Source organism: Xylona heveae (genome assembly GCF_001619985.1).
Source record: "Xylona heveae TC161 unplaced genomic scaffold L228scaffold_4, whole genome shotgun sequence".
NCBI classification, from domain to species: domain Eukaryota; kingdom Fungi; phylum Ascomycota; class Xylonomycetes; order Xylonales; family Xylonaceae; genus Xylona; species Xylona heveae.
The window spans coordinates 1,159,818-1,180,901 of NW_017264196.1; the positions used below are offsets into that span (position 1 = coordinate 1,159,818).

Sequence of the window (21,084 nt, forward strand, 5' to 3'; positions counted from 1 at the left end):
AGCAACCCTCTACGGGAGAAACTGCTCCTCCGGTTGAAGCTGCGCAGGGTAAGTAAAAGACCCCAAAATCAAGGGATTTGTCTTGAACAATGTGTCATCGTTGTTGTTGAATGTTTGTATGCTAAGGGATGGCGATTGCTTGGCAGGGACTGATGTTTCAATGACTGATGAAACGCCCACTAACGGCGGTGAGAAGCCCGCCCAAACGGAATCAAGTGTGACTCCGGCTCCAATTTCAGATAACCCTCTTGATGCGCCTGAGGGACCTCGACCTGAAGCCGCGCCTGAGCCTCAGCAGGATGCAGAAATGACTGGCACAGGCGACGAAGCCAAGAAAGATGCAGCCGCAACCCCTCAGAAGCCTGCCGAAGGTGCAGATGAAGCTACTATCAATGGCCAGCCTGCGGCGCAAAGATTGAATTCCGAAGCATCGGCGCGCACTCATCTCGTTGCTCAGACGCATGCCATCATTTTACCAAGCTACAGCACCTGGTTTGATATGCATAAGATTCACACTTTGGAGAAGAAGGCCCTTCCAGAATTCTTCAACAACCGGAATCGAAGCAAAACCCCTGCCGTTTATAAAGACTACCGAGATTTTATGATCAACACCTATCGCCTCAATCCTTCTGAATACCTGACGGTGACCGCGTGCCGACGAAACCTCGCTGGAGATGTCTGCGCCATCATGAGAGTGCACGCTTTTTTGGAGCAGTGGGGCTTGATCAACTATCAGGTACATTATTCTTTCAATTTCAACAGCATTATAATATATGCTCAGTATGTTTAACTCTTTCTTAGATTGACCCTGATACGAGACCATCCGCCATTGCTCCCCCATTTACCGGCCATTTCCGAATCACGGCCGACACTCCCCGCGGCCTGCAGAGCTTTCAACCCGGACCCAACCCCACGGTTGTCCCTGGCAAGCCTTTTGCCGGCACAGAGCGTGCCGCTACGTCAACTCCAGCCTCCAAGGCCGACCTGAACCTCGAAATTCGTCGAAACATTTACGATCAGCATGGTAAAGATCTCTCGACGCCCGAGGCCAAGGACACTCAAGCCAATGGTGAGGCAGCTACTAACGGCACGGCTTCTGGTGAAGGTGCGTCCAAATCCCTAGAGGAATTGGCCAAGGAACCCAAGCGACAGTTCAACTGTTCTTCTTGCGGAGTCGACTGCACCCGCGTCCGCTACCACTCGGCCAAGTCGACTCAACCCCCTGCTGGCGCAGCCCCTGGCGCCGCAGCCACCCCCAAGGCGAAGTACGACCTTTGCCCGAACTGTTATCTCGAAGGCCGGTTCCCGAGCTCGAGCAACGCAATCGACTTTGTCAAACTCGAAGACACTTCGTACTCTACGATCCCCGACCGTGACTCTCCCTGGACCGATGCGGAGCTTCTGCTGCTGCTTGAGGGTCTGGAACTGTTTGATGACAACTGGAACTCCATTGCCGATCATGTGGGCACTCGGACGCGCGAAGAGTGTGTGCTCAAATTCCTGCAGCTCGAGATCGAAGACAAGTACCTGGAGACGGAATCTACCAGCAACGCTGCCGGCATGTCTGCCCTTCTCGGAGGTGGCCGAGCTCCCTTCAGCCAGGGCGATAATCCCGTCATGTCTGTCGTTGCCTTCCTTGCGGGTCTCAGCCCGCCTAGCGTATCCGCCGCTGCGGCAGGCAAGAGCATTGGCGAACTGCGTGATGGCCTGCGGGCACAAGTCGGCAAGAGCAAGGACGAGAAATCTGCCGCTGATGGCGAGGCTCCGGCGCCCGCCAGCACGCAAGAAAAGCCTTCCACGCCTGCTGCGGGCAGCACCGAAAAGGGCCCTGGCCAGGAGAAAGAGCACGTCAAGGACGAGGACTCCATGGACGTGGACACCTCGCGCGAACCCACCGCTCCTGCGGCGGCCAGCACATCGGCTGCCCAGTCTACCGAACCTACTACATCATCCACGCCTGCGCCCACGACCGCCGAAAAGCCTGGCGCTTCGTCCTCCTCACCACAGCCCGTCGCCGCCCCTGCATCCTCATCATCCGCACCTCTCAACCCCCTCGCCACTACCGCGCTTGCCGCATCAGCCGCGCGCGCTGCAGCACTCGCGTCCCACGAGGAGCGCGAAATGACGCGCCTCGTCTCCGCCGCCGTCAATGCGACGCTGTCAAAGTTCGAGCTCAAACTCCAACAATTCAATGAAATGGAGGCCATCTTGCAGGCAGAGCGCCGCGAACTCGAGCGCGGCCGCCAACAGCTCTTCCTCGACCGCCTCTCGTTTAAGAAGCGTGTGCGCGAAGTTCAGGAAACCCTGCGCGCTGCTAGCTTGAGCGGTGGCGAGGAAGGATCACGTATGGCCCAGGAGGCCCTCGGCGGATTCACCCAGAGCGAGAAATTGGGATTTCGCTCAGATAACGCCCCGAATGGCGAAGAGATCAAGCCACTGAGCGCCGACGGACAAGGCAAGACTTTTGAGCTGTAAGGGTCTTCACAACAGCGGAGCATCTTTCTATCCAGAATAATTCAGTGAGAAAACTTAAAGTGGGCGTATTCGGCGCAAACAAAGATTTCAAATGGAGTCTTTTCCCTCCCTTTTTTCTTTTTCTTTTTTTTTTTTCATATATTACTTTCCGCCCGCTTTTTTTGTTTTCCCTTCGTCGGAGCTTGTATCATGCTACGTGTTATCTCGTGCTTTTCATTGTTTCTTTTTGTACGTGGGCTGAAATGTTCTGTCTCATACTAATTCAACGAGACTCTTTTCTTCATTTCTCTTCTCTTTTCTTACCCACTTTCTTCAACGTTCGACTGTCCGGTGCCCGTTTGTGCTTTGTGTGCTTTGATTTATTATTCCTTTGCAAACACTCTAGCAGATAGCCACTTTACCTACCTACTTAACTACTATTACCTGCCTAGCTTACTTAGCTTACTTAGCTTACAATGTTACCTTGCAAGATTTCTACAATGGTCTGTGGTCATTACAATGAACTTCTTTCTCTTTCCATATCAGTAGCAGTATAAGTAATTCCAGGCATTATGATGAAAAGGTTGTATTATTCGGCATGCCTTACTGGTTTACATGTTGCCTTACAGATGTAACATGCGCACACGGGGGCACACACACACACACACAGAGAGAGAGAGAGAGAGAGAGGTACAGAGAATAAGACATTAATAATTACTGTCTAATGTACAGTACAGCCCCCACCCCCCACTTTACTGGGGAGGGAGGGGGAGAGAGAAGGGAACGAGAGAGAAAGTGTTAAACAGGTAAAAGGAGCGCTTTAGAGTATGTGTGGCCGCCAGGGGGCTTGGGTTTAAAAAAAAAAAACTGATAGAAATAAAACAAGAAAAAAGAGAGACCCCGATTCCTTACGGTCTCTTTTTAACATTACTCGTGCTGCTACTGCTACTAGAATTACTTATTCTATTACTTCCAGCGCCGCCGCCGCCGCCGCTGCTGCTGCCGCTGCTGCTGCCGGGTTGAGCAGGGTTGTTAGAGGAGGAAGAAAAAAAAGCTGCAGAAAACAATCCGGATGCCGATGATCGTGATGATCCAACAGCGCTGCCACTACCGCTACCACTACCATTGGCACCAGAAGACGAAGAAAGAGGAGCATTAATGTTGCTGCCTTCGAGCAGCGAGTGGAGGAGGGCGGAGAGAGAGAAGCTGCTCGTCGAGAAATGGATCGCCACTAACCAGGCGGCGACAAAGTTGACGAGCTGATGCAGGAAATAGGCATACGAGACGCCGTATACGTCGGCGTAGATGGCGAGGAGGAAGAGTAGGCCGTCGGTGACGTAGCGAAATCTTGGAACAAAACATTTGTCAGTAAAACCTGGTATATAAACGCAAAAAGGGGGGAGGCGCGGATAGGTTGATTGATGTACTGTAAAATCAAGAAAGCAAAAAAAAAGGGGGGGACAGAAGGGATAAAAGGGACTTACCGCGTCGTGACTCGTGGTATCATAGTACCCGTGGTGAGTGTTTCCACGAGCAAGATCAAGGGCATAATTGAGAGGACATTGTGATGGGAGGAAAAGGGTGTAAGCCAATGGACGGCGAGATTGTGTAGCCAGACCACAAGAATCGGAAGGTTAATCGGAAGTACCCAAAGCATGAGAATAAGAACAGAGTGCGCGTAGTTGTAAAAGTTGAGATGGCTTCCGGAACGCTGTTGGATTACGTGTCAGCTTGCGTTTAGTTGATTTTGCTTTTTGCAAGAGATCAATGTGGGCAAGGGGAACAATAGGAAGATTATAAGCAAAAGAAAGAGGAAGGCGATATACAGCTCAATAAAAAGTGAACATACAGTTTCACGGGCTACCCGGAACGCTCGCGTACATGTGGCAATCTGTACAAGACAGGCCACCATGTACGCAAACTGGTAGGGAATAAAGGTGGCAACGAGAAGAAAGAGAATTGCAGTGGTGATGACTCTTCGCCGAGGAGATATCGCAGCAAATGCGGGCGAGGAACTGCGTCTTCGTCAATTAGCATTTTACGGTTCAAATGAGAGTCCGGTAAAAGGAGAAAGGCTTCGAAAAAGCTCACCTTCTGTCATCATTTTTTATTCGGACAGATGCAGAGACAAAGAGACTGTATGCCGTGGAAAAGACATGAATCAAAGCTAGAGCTGCGTAATTGACGAGCACGCAAGCACCGACAGTTATCAATCCAGTCAACGGCACCAAAAACCAAAAGAACGGGTCCTGAGATCCCATGAGGAGATCGTTCTTCGTCATGTCCAATGCCGACTCGGTTCCGTTCTTCTGCCAATCCATTATTCCATATGATGCCGGGTTTGTCTGCGCTGGGCTCGACCGGGAAACAGACAGCGCGATAAAGTATAGTCCAAAGAATAGCACGGGCAATGAGCCCCGCAAACACTGGTCTAAACTCTCGGAAAAGCTGATAAATATGCCTAGGAACAAATGTTAGTCAAATTGTTCGACTGATTACGAGTATGCATACTTGGACGGATAGGTATATAAAAAACTTACCTCTTTCATCATACACTTTAAATTGCTTGCGAAGAACTAGAGCAACAACAAACAAGGGGAAAGCAGCAAAAACAGTGGAATAACGCATGACAAGCTTCCCAAGACTTCCAAGCACATCAACTTGGAGAGAAACGTCTAGAGCAGAATCGCATGTCGGATCCGACCATAGCTGCAGCGACAAGCCGTCCACAGAGGTCCTCGGCTTCAACGGTGGCGGAATATAGGGGGCCACACCGTGCAGGTTGATATTAGCCTCCTGAACATTGACAAAAAATTTGGATTCAAACGGATCGGTAATGTACTGCCGTAACAACGGCGTAAACAGCTCTGACCCTTTCCCGCAAGACTGCGTCCCAATGCGTAACTTATAAGCCAGCAAGCTTGATTGCAAAACTGGGATCTTAATCTCTGTTACCATCGGTCGAATTGTAGCAAGGCTGAGCTGTAAACCATTGGTAAGAAATTGACGAAGCGTTAGCTGATTCATCCAATGAATGGAGTCTACATTGTCGCTGAACTCTGCAATGACCCAACCAGGGGTGGGATTGGCTGCCTTGTCCACGATTGCAACGAACTGGTGCTCGGCCAAATCTTCAAGCTCATATTGAAGGTAGGAAAATGGTGCCGTGGGTTCGAATGCAAATTGAGAAAGGCGTGTAGATGCTGGAAGATGGATGGTATCCGCAGCGGCATTCTTGCAGGCTAGTCGAGTCGATCCGGAGCTGTCACCTGAAAGGTCCATGTTCATCGAAAAAAGCGTGGCGGACTGGCCTGGATGGAGCGGAAACACACTGCAAAAAAGCACTTCTAGTTTGCCATTCTCACCGGGAGCATCCAGTTTCTGGTCCGAGAGAAGTGTAAATCTCTTGCCTCCAGGTGTCTCCTGGGGCGGCACGGGCATCAGGTATGCGCGTGGTCGACCGGCACTTCCAAGTTGCCGAAGACTCAGTCGCTGGCCCTGTGATATTATGGAATTGGAATTGTCCTCGAGAGTTAACAGTGTCGTTGGTTCTATATTGTAACAGTTAGGTCCCGCCTTTGATATCAGACTCGGCGCGGATTGCCAAAATTTTGCATACCTTTCTGCGGAAGAGTTCTTTCTGCCACACTCTCCATGCCCGTGAGAAACCATTTTTTGAAAACACGCATCCTCTCCGCCCGTGGCTTCGTCTGACTTGCACGCCGAGCATCAACCACCTCGATGAGGGCGCGCACAATAATCTTGCGGAATTGGTCGCACCAAAGGATGGCCAAATGATCCATACCCGTCCAGACATCGGGCACCGAGGAGGTGAAGACTGTAAATCCGTGGGTGTCGGGAACCAAAGATGAAAGGCTAGTATAATCCGAAGGGACAACAGTGTCGAGCCCGCCTCCAGCAATGGAGATGAGAGTGACGTGCCACAAAGGATTGTTGTTGGCCCACTTCTGAGAGTACGCCTGGCGCCAGTATTTGTTGATCTTAGTGTAGGTTTGCACCAATTCGGCGTCGAAGGACACTGGCGGTCGCGCGTGCGGCGTCGACATGGTTATAATGGTGTTGATGGAATTGGCCTGATAATTAGGCATGATGAGCATCGTTCGAGCAACAATGCCACCCATTGAATGGCCCACAAGAATGACGGAGCTTGGATCTGGAAGGCTTGAATCGCGAGCAGAATGCCGAGGATCATGGTACAATGAGAGAATATATGCAACGGCCTCATTCAGGTATTCCGCCTGATCCAGCAGGGTCTGCCCATGAAAGGCCGTAAAGTCCTCATTAAAATCAACCGTGAAGAAATCTAGACTTCGTGTGCCGCGACCAGCAGCTTCTGTATCATGCTGTACCACATCGTGAAAATACTGCGCAGCCTCTGCACCCAGCGGCCGCACTTGTTTGTAACTGCCTGCATTTCCAGGAATGAACAAGACCGGGACTCCCTTGACCTACAACAGATTGAAAAGTCATATTAGCGATGCCATGCCACAGAATCCCAACCTTCCCTCTATTGAGTGGAAACAACCTACCATGGTATCCTCATCTATACCGCCTTCTCTGTACAGGTACAATGAATATTTACTGGCAAAACGAGTGTGTTCAGTATCAAAGTCTACCAATTTGGCAAACGCCGGCCTCATCATTGACATGCGACATCCTTTCGGGTCGAGTTGGCGTTTCACAAAAGACTGCGCAATTGCAAAGACGAGCAAGACGGCAAGCACCGTGGTGCTGAGAATCAACGGCGAGCAGGTCCACGGACTTCTTGAGCGTGCGCGCCGCCGCCAAGTTCGCGACTCGGGCATGCTACTTTCGGCGGTGATATCTTGGCCGAGACGTCTCATCGCGCCAGCGCTTTTTTCTCGCGACGACTCAGCGGCAGGTTTGGTTGGCCAAGCATTCGTTGATTTGGAGAGAGCGTCAGCGCGAGGCTGCTCCTCGTGACTATGATCGTGGCTCCCGGAGAGTCGGGGGCCGGCGGGTTCTATCATCAAAGTCTTCACGTCCGGGTGCGCCGGGGATACATCTCGATAGGGTCTCGTCTCTCGCAAATCAGAATTGTCGTTGTCGGCAGTGACGTCCGTGCTATTATTGTTGTCGTCTTCCTCTTCAACGGCCGAGGCTGAAGGGCGTCTCCGCATTTAACACCCGTTAAGCTCGCGACCGCTGGCAGGCAGGAGCGACGCAGCCTCACAGTTGGCAGCGATGGGGGGTTTGTGAGGAAAATAGGGAGAACGGTGACGGGGGGATTTTTAGCGGTTCAAGCACGAGTCGCGAGCACTGCAGACGGAAGGGATTGACTGTTTTTCGCAATAGGGTCAGTCCCAAGGCGGACGACGGCCGATGCAGGTACCGGTACGGTACCGAGTATTCAGTCGTCGTCACTCGTTGTCGCGTCGATGACAGCAGCAGTACAGTACTTTCAGGTATGCCGGGGTAAATCTGCGTCTAGAGAGTTGCTGCCTGGGACAGCCCGAGTACCGTTTGATACCTGCCGTCTCTTCGCCGGAAGCCCCCAGACACCAGTTTGAAAACGATGGAACCAATTCCCTCGTTTCGGACGAGCCCAACCTCACTGGGTCTATCCTCGCCCAGTCCAATTCAAATGAACCAACAGAGATCGACGCAAAGAAAACGCAATCACTTTCGTCCCTGAAACAATTCAGTGGGGGGCCGTGCTCATAGAAAAGGGGGACTGACTAAGAAAAGGAAAATCACAGAATGTTTTCGCTGTTATAATAGGGCGTATAGAGGGCTATGCACGGGAAAGTCTCGGGGGCAGGTCGATTGAGGCTGTACAGACTGCCCGTGGGAGACCGGTCGAACTTGTACTTTCTGTTTCCCTTTCCCTCTGATCCCCTGCACAGCCTAGAGTGCAGGCGGAAAGTCGCATCCAAGCAGGTAAATGACCGCAACTTTCCGAACCAGGCGCTTGGGGCGGGAAAACTAGGTATAACTATTGACCCCTTTAGAGCGGACAGTCGAAGAAAGCTTTCTCTTTCGTTCGCTCTGTCTCTCTCACATAAATGTAAATGCCTTTTTATTCGACTGTTCAATGCACGCTGGAGCAAATTTCACCTCTTATCATCAATCTCTTCATCGTTCAATCAAGAATCAAAAGTCACTCGTTGCATTTGCATCGATTAGTGCACATGAACCAATATTCGACGGGTCCTGGATAGCGCCGGGCAGAAGTAGCATCGCTCGCAAGACGGCGTATGCTTGGTGAGTAGCCCAGACGCGGGGAGTCCGCGTTGGAAACTTGGCAGAAGTTGTCGAGCAGAGTTAGAGGCATAGTATTCCGTAAGTTTCCTGCTCAATTTTCAGGTAGTCACTGAGTGCCGATAAGGGCTGGGTGGCGTCAAGATACCTGAGAACGTCTCAGTCTACCTGCCTTATCAGTCCTTGAGTGATTGGTTTCAAGCACTATCCCATGCAAGATCCGTGATGGCTTTGTGGCCTGGGGCATCGATGATGAAGCCGGTAAGCTGGGAGAGAGAAGAGGGAAACGTAGGAGAGAACCCCGCTTTGGTCCCAGTCAACCAGCCTGCGCTTGCACGGCGTAGTAACTAACCACCTCAATTCGTCATGGCGCCATCTGGGGAAGAAAAGCAATTCCTCGATCCTTGTAAAGTAAGAAGGGATATTTCCAGTTTCTGCCTATTGCTGGTTGGCAATAATGAGGTATAGTACAACAGATTGAGATGAGCATTGACAGGTACAAAGTGCTGGGGACAGTGAAAAGTGTCCATGCTGCATCGGCGTCATCGCCAACAACCCTCTGGCGCTATCACCCCAAAAGCTTGGCCTGCATGGGTGGGTTATAGTTGGCGGCCAATGGCTCATGGCTTCGTTCTTGTGAAATTCTCTCGTGGCGTCGCAGCCATAAATTCCACTAATCATTAGTGTATTGATCGATTCTGCACTTCTACGTAAAAAGATGTGGACATTGTCCAGTAGTGGGCAAGAGGACTATACATCGCTTGGGTTGAGAAAAAGGTAGATGAAGCTACATCGCCAAACTTGAAAGAGTTCCAAGCATGTGCAATCAATCCCCGCTACGAAAAATCCTTGGTAAGGGAACATATTGTGTGCCCCATTGTTTAAAGATACCTTTGCAGCACGTGCGACCTGGACTGAGGAACATCTGCTCCCAAGATGAAATAATTCTCTCCAGTGTTAGCCTGAGACCGGCCCAACCTTCACATCCTCCCGCTGTTTGAGTTCTTCCTCTTGCGCAAGCTTTACCTGGGCCCTGCCTTGACGTCGGCGAGCTGCTTCTAGTCGTCCATATCGTCCACGAGCACCAAACTTGATTTTGGTAATCATATCCCCTGCCTTGCCTTTTGTAATGTCTTCAGGCCCGAGCTGGTCATCCATGGCGCGAAAGTTGTTCAAAAATGCAACTTGTCCTTCTGACGCAGGCTTCTTACGCCAGGCTTGGTCCTTGGAGATGAACAGCCACTGAAACGTCTCCGAAGCATAAGTATCTGCTGCATGTACAGCGTCTGAAAATGTCTCGGCCTGTGCGATCTCGCGCGGACGCATAAATGGACTCTTGCGTCCTTGACCAGATATCAAAGGGATTTTGGCAGTATGTCGCACATGGAACTGTTCGGCAGCCGTTTTCTCAATCATGAGAAAGTCGCCGCTCTTAGTCGACAAAACATAGCGATTGGGGCCAACCTCAACCCACGCAAGACGGCTAATGGCACGAATGTGCTGCTCGCCCGACGTGTCATCAACGAGGTCATAAACCGAATCGTAGTCTGTAAATGAGATCTTCTCATTGCCATAAAAGGGCTGTTCGGCAGCGGCGTCTCCAAGAGCAACACTTCCATTTGCCTCTAATTGTTCATCTCTCATTTTCTGAAGCTCCTTCATATCGGCAGGGCTTGCACTATCGACAATCTCAGAGGGATCCAACCCGAAGAGTGTCGGAGTCGTCACGACGCCAGAAGACAGTGACGAGACCATATCAATGATGTGGCAATTGGTTTTCCCAGAATGAAGCCGCATACCGCGTCCAATCATCTGTACCAGCAAGTTTCGCGATTTAGTCGGCCTTGCGAGCAGCACACAGTCTATATTAGGGATATCCGTCCCCTCTGTAAAGACGCCGCAATTCAAGAGGACAGGAAACTCCCCATTTCGAAACTCATCTAATCTTTGTCCGCGAACCGCCTTATGCGTACTGCCTGTGATGAAGCGCGCATCTATTCCATGTCGGCGAAAAGTAGCAGTCAAACTGGTAATGTGCTTAACGTCGACGCAGAAAACAATGGTAGATTTTCTCTCGCGAGCTCGCGCAAGCCATGCACGAACGGTGATTTCATTGGTCCTTTCAGTGTTGATAGCTTTGGAGAGCTCACCAGACCTGAAATCTCCATTGGCTCCACTTCGCACCTTGGAAATGTCTGCTTTAGACTCAACAGTTGTAAAGATTACGTCTGTCAACCACTTTTCCCCTATCATATCAACATAGCTCCTAATTACCAAAGAAAATGTCAGGGCTCTGCTGAAGCAGCTATTTAAATAGGGTCTAGAGCTTCTTACTTGTGATAAACAATGTGATCGAGCGCAGCACCAAGCCGTAGTCCATCGAATCGCGATAGAGTGGCTGAGACGCCCACGAGAGCTGGCGAATCTTTTGTTGGACTCAACAGTCCAAAATGGTTTAGAGTATTCATATACCCCTGGGCCACAATATGATGAGCTTCGTCGACGAGGACCAATTTAAACCGCGACGGGTCAAATTTCGCCATTCGATTGCTCGATATTATGCTCCGGACCGACGCAATGGTGATATCTGCTCTCCCTGATGCATGGGAGTTTGCCATTTCAATCTCCACACTTTTGGAAGGATACGCCTCAATACAATGTCGGGCCGCTTGCTCGACAAGCTCCCGCCGATGAACAAGAATGAGTGTTTGGGTAGCATGAGGACGAGGCGGTGGTATCCTGTCGATAAGTCTAGTGAAGATCACCTGGACTTCGATTAGCTATGTATGAATAGCTTTTGTAAAATAACCAATGACATATTCTTACCGTCTTGCCCCCACCGGTAGCCAGCGAGATGCCTAGCCGTTTGTGCCCTTTTTGTAGAGCTGAAAGCACCGACTGAATGCATTCTTCCTGATACTGGCGCAGCTGAATACTTGAAGGCTTTGAAGGAAGCTGTTGCGTCTCGACACCGCTGGCTGGCGGAGCTGTCGCGAGCCTTCTAACCAACCATGGCGATCGAGGCTGGTGATATAGCCGTATTGGCAATGCAAACAACGATACCAACTTCCGCATGCTCCATGTCCATACTGTAGATTACAAGAGATGCGTCATGAGAACTGCTCTTCCCCGGATTTCGGAGGATGTGCGTAAAGTGGTATCCCCGTCTGCCGTAGCATCTCGACCAAAAATTTACGGAAACCTACATTGTCTTCAAACACCCTTCTGCAGATGGGGTCTTAGCAATCATGCCTTTTCCATCTGCATCATAAATACCCCTATGCACATTTTCTCTGCTAGTTTTTTTCTTTGTTCACGTTGAAAAGTTTAATTCTCTGCATTTCAATTACATATTCGCGTTGTTTCTAACATGGTTGCTGTATCTAGCAGCTTACATCCATGTCGGCGAGCATGGACCTTGCGCAAGATAAAAAGTCTCTTCCCAGGGAAGAGGAAGATGCTGACATGAATGATGTGGACGTGGATGGCTTCATTGATACATATGCGGAAGACTCTTCATCCTCCTACGCCCCGTCAATAGCCTCTGCTTCCCCGTCTAAGCGGAAGAGAGTGCAAGAACAGCCAGTGCCACCTCCCAATGAGGAGAGGCCTAGCAAACGAAAGCCACATGCTGGTGCTGAAGACGCTGGTGAACATGACCCAGCAGATGTCTTTCCACTAGACCAGCGGCTCAAAAGGCGAAAACTATCATACAATGACAAGTACAGAGAACTTCTGAACACAGTCATTGAAGACGCCACTTCATATTCTCTGCTTGATCATGATCAACCACGCTCAGATCTTCCCGCCGGCCAGATTGGAGCAACATCTTGGACCTCAGAAGAGAAAGAATCATTCTTCAATGCATTAGCACGGCTAGGCCGGGACAACATCAGAGGCATCGTAACCGCCATCAAGACAAAATCTGAAGTCGAAGTGCGGGCCTACTTGCAACTGCTCCATGCCGGGTTTCTCGAAATCCACACCTACAGCAATCAGAGAAAATGGCTAGCAATGACAGATTTCCCTGCAGCCTATGAGATTGGCGAAGAATGCTGTTCACACCTTGACGATCTCAGCGCATCTGTTTCCAAGTACCAGGAACGAGCAGAAGCCCGTCTCGAAAAGCAACGGTGGCCATCTGTGCCCCTGCTGACTCAAGACGTGGCGCAATGGCTAGACACGCGCTGGGCAGAAGGAGACGAAGGACGACAAGAAGTGCACAGTATTCTGCCTGCAGCGACACTATTCCGTCCAAGCACGTGGCTGAAGCTATCCAAGGAGATATTCATGAACCCTGCTGCGCCCCGAGAGGAGGACAACTGGCGTAATCTTACACCCGGCAACGACACCAACAGCGAAACCCCATCTATCCAAACCACTGCCTTTGCAGACTTCTATACTCTGGCAGTCAGCCTCACGCAGCGACTCGTCCAGACGGTTATTTTCCAAGCCATGTCCCGGCTTCGAGCCAGAGGGAGAGGAAAGGCCAATCGCCAACCCATGGTCAAGCGCAGCGACGTCAAATCAGCACTGAAAGTGCTCGGGATGAAGCCGGACTCCAAACGCTTCTGGGCAACCGCGGCTAGAAGGAACAATATCCTCGTCTACGATCATGACAGGTCTCCGAGTGCAAAGTACATGACCTACGCAGAAGTAGAAGCACAACTGGGCGAGGAGGTAGAAGACGCCGAGGAATGTCATTATTCTAAAGCGGAAAAAGACAATTTCGACGGCGAGGCAGCAGACGCAGAATCAGAATCCGACGAACCCGACGAGGCTGATATATCGGACATATCAGGTGCTGGAGCCGAAATTGAAACAAAACACCACACGCCCACTACCAATCCAAAATCTCTTCCACTTCCCAGTACCTTCATTTTCTCTGATGCAGAAGAAGAAGACACCGACGCTCCACTGCCTTATTCGCGCCGTCGACAGCGCGAGATCGCTCGCCTCCGCCTCGAGCAACAGCAAGACGAGTACGCCGAGGCATTCGATCGCAAAGCGGGACTACTTGAAGAAGAGCGGCTCTGGGAGGTTATCGGATGCCGTCCATCAACTGTAATCAAGTCGGAAGAAATGGAACTACCCGATCCGCCTATGCGCAACATGAAGAATCCCGAAGATCTACTCGACTGGCGAGACCGCGTCGAGTATGTTAGTCCCTGGGAGGTTTTCTCTAAGCCTGTACCCTCTGAGGCGTTTCGTGCAAGATCAAAGACTTTGGGTGTTTCGAGGTCTGCGTCTGCGCGTGCGACTTCCTCAGTGGGCCGTGGTCGTCGTCCCTCTTCCGGTACGAGGAAAGGATTTGCTACAGTCACGTGGGAGGAGGACCAGGACCAGGACACAGATACGGATATGGATCTAGGAGTGGAAGCACATCGGGACACAAGCCAAGATGCAGACGAAGACGCAGGTGCAAATAGTCACGAGGGTGGGGAGGAGGAGGATGACGATAAAGATGAAGATGAGGAAGGTGAGAGCGAAGGACAAGAAGAAGACGAGGATACCGAGCATCAAGGGCAAAACCAAGTGTGAACAGGGAGTAGTGAAGGACAACGATGATGAGAATGTTTGTAGTAATTAATGAATAGTGTAGAAACAAATAATTAAACATATCCAGCCTCTCGATACACATACTTAACGCTCCCTATCACGAACAGAAAAAGATGAATAAAATAAGCAAATGACAATACAAAACAGCAAACAAAATGATGAAACGCCATGTCCTATGCAAATGCGATTTGGTTTTATGGTGATTCCATTCGACTCGATACAAGTCAATGCAGATACAGCCATGCGACAAGGATTCAACGGTAATGGGAAATTTCGACTTTCGCCGGATGATTGGACACACTGTACCCGCTGAGAACTTCCTAAAAGGCAACCCACTCAAGAAAGAGTCAAAAAAAAAAAAAAGATATGCTACGAATGACGATGAATGTGGAAACGATCGGTACGGGTGTGGAAATGAATCAGGGCGGATAAAAGGGAGCGTAAATCAGAGCTGGCCAGATAGAATGGCTTCCGTGGCTAAAAAGGACAAAAAGTCAGTCAAATGTCTAATGGGAGGAGGCAAAGCACAACAGTCAAGGAAGCACCACTTACCAGACCCAATATATGCCCTCTTTGGATCCAGATTGACTCCAAATCGTCTTTCCAATTCATTCTTGATACTCTTCTTTGTCACCGTCATGAGATCAGCGGTTCGAAGAACCTCTCGAATTTCCGCAAGTAGCATGTCGTCACTCGGGAGGTTGGTCAAATCGGCCATTTCAACATCCTGGTATCCTTCTAGACCAGGGCTGCGAGACATGACCTCGGACGGGGCAAACGACATCCTTGACGCCACGCGGGGGACTTCCAACTGCGACATGGGTCGAGAAGGAGGATACCAGCCACCATTTTCAGAGGGAGAAGCTGCTGGCAGACCCACGAAGCTCTTTGAATTCGTTGCGTACGAGTATCCAGAGACTTCAGATTGCAAGTCATCGCGGGCAGTCTGGGCATCCCATAGCTCTGCCTGATAGTCTTCCCAGCGGCGCTTCGGGATGGAAGCAGGATCAAACTTCCCTTCATCGGAAATGACTACCTGGCGGCCCTTTTCTCCAGTGACAAGACGCGTGTTACCCCATGAGAAGTCGTCCATGTGCCAGAAGGCGTACAGCGGAAGAAGGAAAGAAAAGACTGGCATGCCGAGAATGTAGAGAATCATCCAACCAATCATTTCCCACTTGCGTCGAAGCAAGAAAATGACTCCCTGCATACCGTAAATGGCACCTAAAAGGACAAAGGACGTAATAGGGACACCGGTCGGTTTTTGGATGATGCGAGCAATGAGATAAATCAGGTAGGCGCAAGTGACAGGCTGAACAAGGGTACTGAGAAGATCGAGGAACACGACAAATCGCATACTGAAACAGCAGAAACCACACAGTTGTTGTAACGGGATGAGCTCGACCAGGTTATGCACCGTCGAATTGATCCAACGACGTCTTTGCGACAAAAAGACGGCCCAGGTGTCTGGCGCAATAGTCCATGCATTGGCTTTGAATATGAACTTGGTCTTAAATGTCGGATGGTACTTGAGCAGTAAGGTAGTAAGGTACCGATCCTCACCGAGGTGAAGAAGGTTTTTCATGTGAAGCGTATCCACGCGAATCTCGGAATAATCTTGGACAATATCCTTGCTGACAAACAATGGCTTGCCACTCTCTGCAGCTCGAATACGATACATGGTGAAGCAACCGGGCAAGCATGTCACCGAGCCGAATAAGCTCTCAAATGCCTTGATGAGGTTGTGAGAAATATAGTACTCGTAGACCTGCAACATGGTGACAAAAGAAGATTTGGCGTTGCTCAAGGCAGTCTCACCGCAAACACCAATCAAACGAGTGTCGTTGAGGAAGGCCGAGACCATGCGAGTTGCCGAGTCCTGCGCCACGACGGTATCGGCATCAATTTGAAGCATATACTCGTAGAATGTCGGGTTGACTCCAATGATGTTCCGAACCTGATGGTACATTTCTAGTTCCATTGGAGCCATGGGCAAATTATAGTGTACTCGGTTCAAGAAGCGCATCATAACCATCTGAGAGTCACGCTTGCCACGATTACCAGGTCTTGATACCTCAGAAGGCTTTCCAACCTTGACAATGACCAGGAATGGAACAATGTGACCTTGCACTTCGTAGAGTCCAGAATAAATCTTGCCCATGTTGTGTTGCTTCTGACCCTCGCCCAAACTCTCAAAGCTGAGCGGTTCAGGATCAACTGATTCCGAGACGCCCAAAATGTCCAGGACAATCCGTGGAGTCGGCCTGTCGTTGCCTTGACCAATAATCATTCCGTCGCAAATGACGACGAGCAATTTGCGCTTGTCATCATATCGCATGCGAGCGCACGAATCAATTGCTCTTCGAAGGGAGTCTTCATCTTCCGTATAAACTGGAACCTGACAAATGACAAATTTATCCAAGTTTTCCGGAAAGTTTTTTCTCGTAAACTGCAAAGCAGCAAAGAATTTGAATCCGACAACAGAAGCCATGAAAATTGAGACAGCGAGAATAAAATACTGCGCAAATTGACAGCGGGCAGAGTTTCTGGTGTCCTTCTTGCCAACATAGAATAGATTGTCTAGACACCGTTGCATGTTAAACCGGGTCTCGGCATCAAGGTCCAGCTTGTTCCAATATTCAGTAACATCAGTACCAGCCTTTTGCTGAAAAAGATTGACGACAAGCTGATTCATGAAGTTGGGATCTGCGTTGGGGGTGTTCGGAACGGTCTGTCCAGGAGCGACTTTGTTGGGTCGACCCCCTTGAAGGTAGGTTGTAAAATCGTAGATGTTGCCATTCAATATCGCAATGGACTTTTGCTTCTTTGCCATAGTCTTCAAGTATTCAGGGGTGTAACCGATCTCTCCCTTTTTGTAGTTGGCCTTGAGATAAAGCATCTGTTCGTAAAACCAGTCTGGACGAGGGTCGTCAGTAAATGACCGGAAGTCGTGGTAGCGCCAGTTCGTGTCCGTTGTGCTGATGGTGTTTGCCACACCAGACGCGTTTGTAGGCGTATAATCCAACTGAACGCTAGGATCAATCGATCCATATTTACCCTTGCACAGCGCGGACACCTGCACGGGGAAAAGACTCGTCGCATCAAGGCCGGCATATTTTTGCAACGCCGAACCGGGCACGATTGTGGGATAATGCTGAGGAATAAAAGCGCCAAGGTCAAACACCTGCCCACGAATAGCGGCAAAAGAATTGTGACCATGTTTGCCATCGTGAGAAGTCAGCTCAGCGGCAGAATACACATGCTGGGTTGGGCAAAGAAGACCCGGGAAAAATACTAATATCTCGTCAATTATTCATCTTATGCACGCAGCTAGCGCCTCGGGGAAGCAAGATATGAGGGGTGCTCAGGGGTAACGCGACAGCTTACCGATGAAGAAGATAACACCGCCACAAGAAAGCCAAATCAAGAGATTAATGGCAAACTTTTCACGCCAAGCGAGCTGCACATCCTTCCGCTTCATTCGGCCCACCCACCGAATGAGAAAGTTGGGAATAAAGAACGTCACGCAGTAGACGAGGAAGAGCCACCGCTTCCGACTACCAGAGGTGGGAACATCATCTACCTCTTCCATATTTCTTTCGTTGCCTTTCTCCGCCATTTGATCGCGGGTCTCAAAGTTACGGAACATGTCGCCAGAGTTGAAGGCTGAAGCGCCAGCATCAGATCGAGCATCAATATCTCGACTTCCAAAGTAACCACCAGCGGGATGATCGGCAAAGGGGCTTCCTCCAGACGGCGAATTTGTGCCTTGGGGAGAGATGAGGTGAACCTTGGATTCACCAAAATTGTCCCGATAGGCATCATGGGGGGTCAAAAGACCATCGCCACCATCTTCACCAATTTGAGGACCAGGATAGCGGCTCGCTTCAAGGCCTTTGAGATCGACTCGTGCCAGCTCAGCCCAGCAGCGCTCACTGAGAAAGACCCCAGTGCTTCCGACACGTGCTTCATTCTCGGGCCATTTTTTATCGTCGAGAACCATTTCAACCTTTTCTCTCTCGCTGCCAACAACGACTGCCTCTGCCTCTGCAAGTCCCAAAAATTCGCCATAAGGCAAAAAGACGGAAAAGTCTGCGCTTCGAAGGCGTTGGCTAATCTCAGCGATGCCAAAGGTCTGCATCTGTGTCCGCACACATTTGCTATCAAATTGATTGGCAATACGTCGATCGTTTGGCTTTAGACAAAACACGAAATATGGGTTCGTATTCAAGGAAGTGAGAGATCGCTGAATATTCTGAATGGACGAGAGGAATTGAGCTGCGGCACATTGTTCACCAAAAGCGAGAGCGTCCCGGCTCTTTTTCGACTTTGAGGTCATGCTGCTCGCAGCGTTCAACTCGACGCTCTCCTCGTATATATCCTCCCTTACGGAGCGCTGGGTACCCGTCCTGCCCGGTGCCCCAGCCTTTCGTCTCGCCATGCTGGGCATTCGCGTTGGTTTCGAGCTGACAGAGGCTTGCATGATCGCGGCATTCTCCTGCGGGTGACGAACGGCATTCAGCGCGTCCTGGCCAAAAAGGGCGCGAACAAAATCGCTCCTCGTCGAGCCGATCAGGTTCATCAAGTCGCCCGAGATCACTTCGCCATTCTGCTCCAACAGTCCATTGACAGGGTACTCAACCTCGCCGGCAAAATGCCTGACGGTGAAAGACGCGGCCGCGTTCCGAGAGGCAAAATTGCTTCCCGGCAATGTGGTCGTACCGGCAGCAACAGAAATCGCGGGATTTCTGTCGTGGAATCTCCGGCGGATACTTTCGAGAAACTGGTAATCAGTCCTGCCGCGGCGAGTTTGGTCATCAAGGATAGAGAGCAAGCCATTATTGGCTTTGAGCAGACCCTTTACGGCATCGGAATTGTCAAAGTAGCTGGTCGCCGCAACGCCAACCTCTTCACTGTCGAGGAGCTCTGCCTTGCGGTCGAAGAAGCTTTGCAAGCAAAAGTTGTAAAGTGACTCCGCCGCAGCATTATTCAGCAACTGGTCGAGGACGGAGCCAGTTGAGGTTGCTTGGGCAAAGCCTGGGAAATCGACTACAGAAATGGTGTTGGCAACCGTTTCTTCTTCCGCACAAAGCCGACGATTGATACTCTCCATGACGTATGCGACCAGAAGCGAGTAAAGGGTTCGTGCCAGCTCATCCGCATTCTCTCGTGCGCCCTGAGGATCCAGCATGACCGTGACTCGCTCTCGGTGCAGCGTCTTGGTCTTGTAACTGAAACATTGTTCCATGTCGGACGTGCTAATCCCCAAGAACGCCGCCACGATTGCAAGAACGTCCTTGTTCTTGACGGTCGTCACAGTCTCTCCTCCTTCATGCGAATAACCTCCACTCTGATCGGGCGCCGGGGTAGTGGCCTGGCTAGCAGTGAACTCGAGCTGTCCGATATGGAGGATGGTGGCTAGAACCTGACAGATCTCGGCAATCTCGGTGCGAGGAAACTCCAATTTCCGCAAGGCCGTCTTGAACTGCTGAAAGCCCTCCTCATCGTTGATGCCAACGCGGAGCTGAGTGGGGTGGCCCAGGTACCGCCATCGTTTCTGATTCGAGAGCGACGCTCGGTGGCCAGGGCCTCCCGTTGAGCCGCTGTCCAATCCCAAATGAGTCTTTTCCGCCGGACTCGTGCCGGCAAGAAGGTAGTAAAGCACATGAAAGCTGCGTTCGCCCGTAGGAACTTTGGATATTCTGGTGCGCTCCAATCGGTGGTCCAAGAGTTTTCCTCCAATCAAGGTTGGGTGCACGGAGGAGGCCGTGTCATACTGCAATTCAAAGAAAAGACCAGCCTTTGACGCGGTCGGTGCCGTGACCGATTTGGTTGTAGTGAGCGTGTCGAAGAGGAATGCGGCAAAGGAGAGCTTCGTGGAAAGTGGAGTGGAAGAGAGGCCCAAGAGTGAGGTGAGCAGGTGGGAACGAATGGTCGTCTTTCCGGACCCGGACTCGCCGCTATAGCAATTATCAACACGATGCTTGGGAGCAGAATAAAGTTTGTTTAGTCACTTACAGGAAGACTGCAGCCTGGTTTTCTCCCCTCGCACCGAGGCGAGCAAACATTCTCTGGGCCAAGTCATCGGCGGCTCCCATAGCACTACCTTCGGGGCCGCCATCCGGTCCCTGAGTCGACGACGTGTAGGTGTTCAGCGCAACCAAGGCTTGGGACGAAAGCTGAGCCGTAGGTAAAGACAGGTGAAAGCGACTGGCCAAGTGTGCGGTCAAGTGCGTATCCGACTGCAGATGGGCCGGAAGAGACGGCAGTGAAGCCTGTGAATGAGCCCCATTGGAGCCCAGATTTGTCGAGTGCGCCATGGTAAATTCTCGCCGTCTAGATTATACTGGAGAAAGCTCCTCGAGGCGGAGCGGGCGAGTGGGAAAAGATTGAGGGCACACCCTCTCTGGGCTGGTCTATCACCCCCAGGTATTGTCGTTCAGAAATGCAACCCGAACACGATAGATTTGAGATTATGGAAGCCCCATGAGAGGAGTTGAGTGTGCGAAGCTATTGCTCGTGTACAATTGGCGACGCGGGGAGCCAAGGAGTCCTTTTTGGGAGAGAGATATTTCCCTGGAATGTACAGTTATGTGGTCGCGTCAAACGAAGTCGGGTCCCAAGGTGAACAGAACCCAAGAATGGACAGACGTGGGAAAGAGAAAAATTATTGAGGATGTGAGAGGTCACGTATGATCAAACGAATGTGAAAGACTCCCTCCAAGTCGCAAAGCGAAGGTTCGATTGTAAGAAAATAGGACGTCGGCACCAACGGTGATGATATTGGGTGGGAGGAAAAGGGTTCGGTGGACGTTCTTCTCACATTCA

At 50.7% G+C, this 21,084-nt stretch overlaps 6 protein-coding genes across 6 annotated transcripts; 2 read left to right on the plus strand and 4 right to left on the minus strand.

Annotated features, from left to right (window-relative positions):
• Positions 1-307: 307 nt before the first annotated feature.
• Positions 308-2,475, plus strand: L228DRAFT_209680 (SWIRM-domain-containing protein; the record flags this gene model as incomplete). Its single annotated transcript, XM_018329823.1, has 2 exons — positions 308-736; positions 802-2,475. 2 exons carry the CDS (start codon positions 308-310, stop codon positions 2,473-2,475), a joined length of 2,103 nt encoding a protein of 700 aa, XP_018189051.1.
• Positions 2,476-3,362: 887 nt separating this feature from the next.
• Positions 3,363-7,280, minus strand: L228DRAFT_209968 (PGAP1-domain-containing protein; the record flags this gene model as incomplete). Its single annotated transcript, XM_018329835.1, has 7 exons — positions 3,363-3,801; positions 3,939-4,165; positions 4,304-4,475; positions 4,546-4,915; positions 4,995-6,005; positions 6,074-6,923; positions 7,005-7,280. 7 exons carry the CDS (start codon positions 7,278-7,280, stop codon positions 3,363-3,365), a joined length of 3,345 nt encoding a protein of 1,114 aa, XP_018189052.1.
• A 2,123-nt stretch (positions 7,281-9,403) lies between these two features.
• Positions 9,404-11,787, minus strand: L228DRAFT_246268 (DEAD/DEAH box helicase-like protein). The gene is made up of 3 exons (XM_018332374.1): positions 11,524-11,787; positions 11,032-11,462; positions 9,404-10,963 (listed from the first exon to the last, which is right to left on the minus strand). Exons 1-3 carry the CDS (start codon positions 11,770-11,772, stop codon positions 9,655-9,657), a joined length of 1,989 nt encoding a protein of 662 aa, XP_018189053.1. The 5' UTR covers positions 11,773-11,787; the 3' UTR covers positions 9,404-9,654.
• Positions 11,788-12,096: 309 nt separating this feature from the next.
• On the plus strand, positions 12,097-14,238 carry L228DRAFT_260317 (hypothetical protein; the record flags this gene model as incomplete). The annotated part of the gene is made up of 1 exon (XM_018334253.1): positions 12,097-14,238. One exon carries the CDS (start codon positions 12,097-12,099, stop codon positions 14,236-14,238), a length of 2,142 nt encoding a protein of 713 aa, XP_018189054.1.
• A 51-nt stretch (positions 14,239-14,289) lies between these two features.
• On the minus strand, positions 14,290-14,600 carry L228DRAFT_117481 (hypothetical protein). Its single transcript, XM_018328961.1, has one exon. The coding sequence runs from the start codon at positions 14,497-14,499 to the stop codon at positions 14,341-14,343; it is 159 nt and encodes a 52-aa protein (XP_018189055.1). The 5' UTR covers positions 14,500-14,600; the 3' UTR covers positions 14,290-14,340.
• Positions 14,601-14,701: 101 nt separating this feature from the next.
• Positions 14,702-20,576, minus strand: L228DRAFT_210293 (glycosyltransferase family 2 protein; the record flags this gene model as incomplete). Its single annotated transcript, XM_018329847.1, has 3 exons — positions 14,702-17,550; positions 17,644-20,216; positions 20,275-20,576. 3 exons carry the CDS (start codon positions 20,574-20,576, stop codon positions 14,702-14,704), a joined length of 5,724 nt encoding a protein of 1,907 aa, XP_018189056.1.
• Between the last annotated feature and the right edge of the window lie 508 nt (positions 20,577-21,084).

Excerpts from the sequence above, each read along its gene's own strand:
- L228DRAFT_246268 (XM_018332374.1), bottom strand. The coding sequence starts at position 11,772 with ATGCGGAAGTTGGTATCGTTGTTTGCATTGCCAATACGGCTATATCAC. Across the intron at positions 11,463-11,523 it reads CTACCGGTGGGGGCAAGACG|GTGATCTTCACTAGACTTAT; the intron begins GTAAGAATATGT and ends ATCGAAGTCCAG. Across the intron at positions 10,964-11,031 it reads GATCACATTGTTTATCACAA|GAGCTATGTTGATATGATAG; the intron begins GTAAGAAGCTCT and ends TTTGGTAATTAG.
- L228DRAFT_117481 (XM_018328961.1), bottom strand. The coding sequence starts at position 14,499 with ATGGCTGTATCTGCATTGACTTGTATCGAGTCGAATGGAATCACCATA.